At 33.9% G+C, this 7,807-nt stretch overlaps 2 protein-coding genes across 2 annotated transcripts; one reads left to right on the forward strand and one right to left on the reverse strand.

Moving 5' to 3' along the window:
- Positions 1 to 743: 743 nt before the first annotated feature.
- LOC111634143 (piggyBac transposable element-derived protein 4-like) lies at positions 744 to 3,402 on the reverse strand. The gene is made up of 2 exons (XM_023378851.1): positions 1,721 to 3,402; positions 744 to 764 (listed from the first exon to the last, which is right to left on the reverse strand). The coding sequence occupies exons 1-2, from the start codon at positions 2,435 to 2,437 to the stop codon at positions 744 to 746; spliced, it is 738 nt and encodes a 245-aa protein (XP_023234619.1). The 5' UTR covers positions 2,438 to 3,402.
- Positions 3,403 to 4,817: 1,415 nt separating this feature from the next.
- LOC111634146 (small subunit processome component 20 homolog) lies at positions 4,818 to 5,649 on the forward strand. The gene is made up of 3 exons (XM_023378853.1): positions 4,818 to 5,141; positions 5,226 to 5,371; positions 5,452 to 5,649. Exons 1-3 carry the CDS (start codon positions 4,994 to 4,996, stop codon positions 5,572 to 5,574), a joined length of 417 nt encoding a protein of 138 aa, XP_023234621.1. The 5' UTR covers positions 4,818 to 4,993; the 3' UTR covers positions 5,575 to 5,649.
- Positions 5,650 to 7,807: the final 2,158 nt, after the last annotated feature.

The following is a 7,807-nucleotide window of genomic DNA, read 5'->3' on the forward strand; positions in this document are numbered from 1 at the left end:
GTTGATTAAGATTCTTACCTGTGTGCTGGCTGATTTTTCTAATTTTACTAAATTTTCTACTGAAGATAGAAAATGTTCCACTGAAGGTAGGTAAAAAGCAGGGCTGTGACTAGGAGCGGACTAGTTACCGAAAGAGACCCGGAAGTTCTGATGTCATCTTGTGACCTCAGAATAAAAGATTCAATAAATAGAGTTCTAATAAAGATAGAACGTAGAAACTTTTTATTTCAAAGCTAAAAGACTCCTCTGAGTAATATATAAATATGTATTCGATAATTTTTACTTTTCCAGCTGTTATATATAACAGAGGATATATAACAAAGTGTAGCACTCGGTCAAAAAAATGACCTCTTCCAAATTTTTACATGTTTGGGCTCAGAACACCTTGAAATTTTGAGTTAATTAAGCAAAAGATTCGAGGTTTTTTCTGTGTGGGGGGGCATGATTTTGTTCACCCTGTTTGAAGCCTAATAATTTCTGTGGTCAAAGTGGTCAGAATCGGAGTTAGATGGTTTAACACAGAGTTAGTTATTTAGCATCAAAATGGTTGAACTAAATCGTGTCTCCATACACATTCTAACATCTTAGGCGAGAACATCTTAATGGGTTTTACTATACTATTATAAAATGAAAAAAAAAAAAGCTTACTTTGAGGGTAGAGACGAGTTTTATTTTATTTTTTTAAATTTTGAACGCTAATAACGAGTAAAATATTCATTAAGAGATACGACACATGACCCCTTTTATGTCTTCACCATGTTGACCTTTAAATTAATTAAGAACCAAAATTTAATTGTATTAATGCCCCTTTATACGCAAGCTACAGTGCCACATTTTGTTTCTTAAAACTTTACCCATTCTGAGATATTGTTTAATATCTCAGAACAGAAAATAAAGAAATTAAACACCAACACACACACTCGTGCAAATTTTTCCCCTTTATTGACTTTTTGGGGGGTTTGGGAGTTCTCTAAACGTGTAGATTTGCAAAAATAAAACTTGCAGTCAAATTTGATACGATTCCAATACTTTTCCATTTTATATACATAACAAGTTGGTAAGTAAAAAGAAGTCAGAGTCAACGGATTTTTTGATGACTCCGACTCCACAGCCCTGGTAAAAAGTGTAAACAGATTCTGATTTGTTGAACATTTCTTTATATTACACTCAATTTTGATGTATGTGTGCAATATTTTAATTAATTGCATTGCAATTTTATTTGGGCATGTTTTGCAAATAGACATAACATGAAAAAAGTTGAAAAACATTATAATGCTTATATTTTATGTCTTATTTACTAAGGAAACATGGCTAATTTATTTTTCATAATGTAGTAGTGTATGATACAATTTAAAACACAGTGTTACACACAGTCTTACATCACATTCGGTACACTGATACGAAGTGTCTTTTCTGGCTGCTTATCACTGCAAACAATGCATCTTCTTTGGGCTTTTTTTTTTTTTTTTGTCCTTTTGATATCTTTATCGAAAAAACACTTTTTAGATAGAGTAATCTCACAATTTTTTTATTTCCAATAGGATTATTGTTGATATTTTCTCCTGGAAATAACACTAAAGCAGAACATATATCTCGTATAAATTTAACAGTTGTTACCTTTTTAGTCATAATGTGTGTAACAAATGCATGCATTTTGCATAATACAATAATTATTAGATGAAAAGTATGTTTTTTTTTTTTTTTTTTCAAATTGTTTTGCCCTTTCCTTTGAACTTGATGCATGTCTGGTACTTATCATATATACATCTCTTTTGTCTTTCCATCGTATAGCTAATATGTTATTTTTACGGCGAAACGTTTGCTCTTCTTTTTTCAATTTCGCTTCTTTTAGCGCTGTTGGCAGACCTTTTCTAGTTTTCATTACTTTTCCTACCATCCCAGTATCTACTTCACTCAAATATTCTGCAAGTGAAATACTGGTATAAAACCAGTCAACATATACTGTATGACCCTTATTTGATAGTGGATCGACTAATCTTTTTACTACAGAAGCAGCTGTGTTTTCAATATTTTGTTCTCTGCCGTGATAGACTTCAAAATTCCAAATATAACCAGTGTTGGCCTCAGCCAATATATATAACTTTATTCCATATTTATTTGGTTTCTTTGCCATGTAAACTTTGGAACTGACACAAACCCTAAATGGATACATGCCTTCATCAATTGTCAGAGCCTCTTCAGGATAATATGTTTTTTGAAATTTGTTTATTATATTATCCATTAGAGGCCTCACTTTGTATAAAGCATCAAAGCCTTCTTCTCCTTTCTTTTTCTGTTTAGAATTGTCATTCAGGTGAAACATGCACAAAATATTCAAAAATCTATCCTTTGACATTATATTAGGACAAAAATTACAACTTATTACTGGGTCTTCACTCCAATGGCTTATCAAATCAGACTTTTCATTGATGCTCATATGCAGTATAATTGCAATAAATTTTTTTGTTTCTGCCAAAGTCAGAGTTTTCCACAATCTAAATCTGGAATTGGGACTTAAGCTATAATTTTCTGCCTTGCATACATGTTTGTTTTCTCTTTCATATTTGAAATGACCTCTTGATCAACATAATGATTAAAAAAATCAATAGGGTCACTAGTTTGATCAAGGCCAATATTCTTCTGAAGACCATGATCACCAGTGTACACAGTAATATTTGGTACCTGATCCACATCTTTCCAGTCCATATCACTAGTAGATTGTGCATTCACCCTAGCTCTCTTTCATGGATGTGATGGTAAAGCAGATGTAGAAGGGATGGAACTTACACTGCCATACATACACGAATCTGACTCTTGATCTAATAATATAAAAATATAATATCACATACTTTATAAACTATATATCTTCAAAGAAAATAGAATTATATGGATTACCTGTACTTTCTTCACTTCCAGATGAGCCTAAAATGTATTCACTATCACTATCATCACTTATATCAGTTTCATCATCACTATATTTGTCTAATTCTTCATTAATAAATTGAGAAATATCCTCCTCATTACGTCTTTGAGCCATATTTAATACTTTCTGAGAAAAAATAATAAAATAAATGAAATAAAAAAGCCGAAGTATAACAACCGTAACAAAAACCGAACTCGAAATAGAACTGTTCAAGCAATCTTAACAACGAATTCTTCGTTTAAATTTCTGAAATTAATATGCCCTCTAATGGTCAAAATAGGAACTAATAAACACAAATAATTCTTTCACGTTTTGCTGCACACGTAATGATACGTTTTAAAACTAAAGATAACAAGATATTTTGGAAAACGTAATTTTACATTCGTAGCACGGTAAGTGTTAAACGTCATAAAGTTATTTTGAAAAATCTTGCATTCTTATACATATGTATATATGTTACAGTCAAAACCCGTTTTTAGTTAGAACGCGTTTTAACTAGTTGAAACTGAATGTCTTTGTTAAAACCCGTTTTGTCTAGTTAAAACTAGTTTTAACTCAAATTCATTTTTGACTAGCAGTAAATTCTAGTTTTAACTAGACAAAACAGGTTTTAACAAAGACATCCAGTATAAACTAGTTTTAACTAGTTAAAACGCACCCTAACTAAAAACTGGTTTGACTGCAACGCATAGAGTGATTCGGGGTAAGATGGTAAGCGGGGGAAGATGCCTAATTTTTGATATTTTCAAACGGTGACGTCACATATTGTCATGTATTTGTATGATGAATCGTTGGGCCAATATTGAGTGCGGAAAGCTGTAGTTGGCTACCGTTACTTCATTTTCTACATCCGAGAAGAATAAAAGCTAGATAAGAACGAAGTTTTTGTTGTGAAATGTTTCTAGAATAATTTTAAACTAAAAGTTAAAATGGAATTTATTAAAAATTGCTAAAAACAATTAATGTGTGATGTAGTTAAGGTTCTAAAGTTTCCATTGTCAGCTACCGCCGATCCCGATCGGACATGCTGGAGCACGTGACTCTACTAGGCATCTTACCCCAACAAATGGAAAATATGCCACATTTTTCTTGGGGTAACGTGCCTATTTTTTGTTAATTGATTTCCAATATGCCTATTTTTAATAAACTTTTGTTTTCTCGTTTTATTGCAGGATATGCATAGAAATTATATAAGGACTTCTCAAAAAAGTTTTTGGACTGAAAAAAGCTTTCAGCTAGCTATAGAACACGTTAGAACGGGCGGAAACTTAACAATACTTATACTGTGCTGTTATACTTACTATGAAGTACTTTGTACTACATATGCAATAAATTAAATTTGGTTAAGAAATTCAAAAATTAATTTTAAGCAATTATATTTGTTATCTTACCCTAATGGCATTTGGCATCTCACCCAGATACTTGGGGTGAGATGCTTAAAATGCCAGACAGTGAAAAAGTCGTCATTGCAAACACAGTATAGAATTTTTTAAAATAAACTCCAAACTTTTATTTGAAAGACATACTCCAGAATATGATATTTTCATTAGAGGGCTCCTAAACTCAAATTAGCGCTGTAATTTTCTTCATAAGCAAAATGTTAGGCATCTTCCGCCGAATCACTATACATAACTTTATTTCCCCCAAACATATTTATGTAGCTAAAATTAGTTTTAACTAATGTTAAAAGTTAAAACTAGTTTTATCTAAAGTCAAAACATGTACAGCAGTAAATTAACTAGACAAAACCGGTTTTGTCTAGTTAAAACTAGAATTTACTGCTAGTCAAAAATGAATTTGAGTTAAAACTAGTTTTAACTAGACAAAACGGGTTTTAACAAAGACATTCAGTATAAACTAGTTTCTACTATACAAAACGGGTTTTGACTGTAACATATATATATTCAAAGTGTTCTTTGATCTAATTTGTTAATGTATATCTAAATTCATGTCATGTCTGAATATTCAATGAACCTGAAAACACCATTATGACACACTTTTTAGATATTATATATGAGAATTTAAATTGGGCATTGATAAGCTCATTTTACATAAGCCTTTGTATTTATAATGCATAATAATCTTTTTCAGCGAACATTTGTCTTCAAGTTTTTGGCAGCAGTGGTCTCAAGCGTGGATGAAGTAACAGTCAAAAGACACCTAACCCGAATTTTGACTCCTCTATGTCGAGAGGTCACTGAGAATTCTTGTCCAACAGGTAACTTACTTTTATGATTACTCAAGTTAAGGCAAAGCATCATTATAATATTAATACACTCAATTACTTTGTTCTTTTTCTCAGATACAAGCATCAAGGATTTGGCACGCCAAGTATTAGAAGTAGTTAGTGGCATCGTGGGAACACAGATCTTCACTGAGACTTATTCCCAAGTGCAAAGCTTTGTAATGATGAGAAGAACCGAGAGAAAGCGGGCCTTTGCAGCTGAGGTAAGTGGATCACAGTTTGAAGACAAACCGAAGCAGAAGGGAAGAGATACATTGACAATGTTGTTGTTGTTGTTTTTTAGGCAGTGACAAATCCAGAGAAATTTGCTCGCAAAAAGATGAAGGCACAGGCCAACAAGAAAAAGAGAAAAGTGTCAGCATTACTCAGAAACTCAAAAAAAGCCAAGCAAAGCAAGATTGTTTGACAGTTGTTCTATTGTAAATACCATTGTACATAGATTTTTATTGAAAAGAATTAAAGAATCTGATTTTTTAAATAATTTTTCTAAAAAAGACTAATGAATAGGATGAATGATACATAACTTATATATAATAATAATTACAATCTATATAAATGCAAAAACCACACTCAAAAGTGACTCAATGTGTGGCAAAAATATAATATAGTTTTAAGAGAAGGTGAAATAAAATGTGATTAAATACCATAAAACTTTCTATAAGTTGTTTTACCATCCTTTTCATATTTAACCTGTCCATCTTGTCAACAGTGTTTAATAACCATTGACGACACCATCTTTAATAAATTCTGTGAACATACATAGGAACACTGTCCAAATTACACTCAAATGAATTTTTGCAGTGTTAAGCATATAAACAAAATTTCATGTTGCAGTCTTGTGCCAAGAGTTGAACAATTAATGTAGAAAAATTGGGTTTGTCAGTTACAAAAACCAATATAGAGACCAAGATGAGATTGAGCTGTCAACAGTAGTAACCAGAGATGAAGGTGTTAAAAGCTTACCACTCTGGTCCAAGGTTGGATCAGCTCAGGCAAGTGAATTGATTCTTACTTGAACTCACCTTGTCCCTTACCATTCAATCATCTCTATTCCCAAGTTTGTCAAACTAACATGAACATGTAAAAACCTTTTTAGCATCTGCACCTCAAAAGATCAAAAATGAAACATGTAATAAAAAGTGTATACAATTTAACTGCTCAAATAAGAGAACTTCTTAACCAAGAAGTTCTCTTATTTGAGCAATATACAAGGTCTGTTCAAAAAGTATCGGACCTTTATTTTTTTCGCGTAAACCAATGATGCGCGAGAGGCCTCCTTCGGTGGAGTTGTGGAGGGGACAGTCATGCACAGCCCTGAATTTTTTCCCGCCTGCAGGAAGCGTCAGTCGTTGGCAATAGGCCTATGAGTGAGGTCATGTAGTGCGCTCTCGTCGGATTCCACTAAGCTGGAAAATGACTGAACAACGTGAGCAGCGATATTACATCAAATTTTGCCAAAAACCTTGGCGATACCCGAGTGTAAACCATTCGCAAGATTCAGCAGGCTTTCGGGGACGATCCTCGAGGCCAAAAAAAGCGCGGCAGGTCCGCAGCAATATCAAAGGTCATGTTGACAGTTTTTTCGACTCTCGTGGGGTGGTGTGTCGTGAGTACGCACCACAAGGCCAAACCATCGCAAAGGAGTACTACCAGGAGGTCCTTCGTCGTCTTTCCGATACAGTGCGATGCAAACGATGGGATCTGTGGTCGATCAAAACTTGGCAGCTCCATCGTGATAACGCATCCGCCCATTCTGCGCATCTGATTCGGGCTTTCGTCGCCAAACACAATACTCCTGTGGTTCGTCACGCTCCGTACTCTCTCCACATGGCTCCGTGTGACCTTTGGCTATTTCTCAAGCTGAAAATGCCGCTAAAAGGAACCCAAATTTAGTCGAGAGAAGACATCATGCGAAATGCGACGGACCGGCTGATAACCATTCCAAAAGATGCGTTCCAGCAGTGTTTCCAGCAATGGCAGGAACGCTGGGAGAAGTGTATACATTACCAAGGAGACTACTTTGAAGGGGATTAGGGTTTTGTACCTCAAAGTCAATAAATGTAGTTTTGCCGACCAAAGGTCTGATACTTTTTGAACAGACCTTGTAAATCTCACAAAACCAAAAATTCAGCTCATAGCACAAAACAATGGAGAAAAATGAATGTTTTCAATTGTGCATTAGCAATAATCTTCAAGTTAAAAAAAATGTATTCAGAAACTGATATCAGAATAGAAGAAATGATAGTTTTATATTTTAAATTATAACATAACATCTAATTGACACATTGTTGCATCTGGATGTAAAAAGTAATATTAAATATCTAATAATGGCTTCCAAGCTGGGGATAATGTGTTGGTGCCCTTGTAGTTGAGAGCAGTGTTATTTCTGCTGACCTTGTAAAATTTCTATTATTTCCAAGTACTTAAGTTGTGGAGGTTCCAGTGTGTGGGTGTATGGTGAATGAGACGTGCATTGTTAATGTTCAGCTACACATCCTCCTCCAAGGCATACGCGGCTAATATAGTTTGCCTTTTATTAGTTGTAATCATATGTTCTTGCAGATGATGTTTTAATGGATATATTGTAGTAGTGACCACATCTGTTATCCTATAGAGGTATGGCGTATACTCCCAGGAGG

Source organism: Centruroides sculpturatus, unplaced genomic scaffold, assembly GCF_000671375.1.
Source record: "Centruroides sculpturatus isolate CEXI.00-Female unplaced genomic scaffold, Cexi_2.0 scaffold649, whole genome shotgun sequence".
Lineage (NCBI taxonomy): Eukaryota > Metazoa > Arthropoda > Arachnida > Scorpiones > Buthidae > Centruroides > Centruroides sculpturatus.

Coding starts and splice junctions, on each gene's coding strand:
- LOC111634146 (XM_023378853.1), top strand. CDS start 4,994: ATGCATAATAATCTTTTTCAGCGAACATTTGTCTTCAAGTTTTTGGCA. Junction 5,142..5,225: donor TGAGAATTCTTGTCCAACAG/GTAACTTACTTT, acceptor TCTTTTTCTCAG/ATACAAGCATCAAGGATTTG. Junction 5,372..5,451: donor AGCGGGCCTTTGCAGCTGAG/GTAAGTGGATCA, acceptor GTTGTTTTTTAG/GCAGTGACAAATCCAGAGAA.
- LOC111634143 (XM_023378851.1), bottom strand. CDS start 2,437: ATGAGCATCAATGAAAAGTCTGATTTGATAAGCCATTGGAGTGAAGAC. Junction 765..1,720: donor CATCAAGTTCAAAGGAAAGG/GCAAAACAATTT, acceptor ATTAATTTAAAG/GTCAACATGGTGAAGACATA.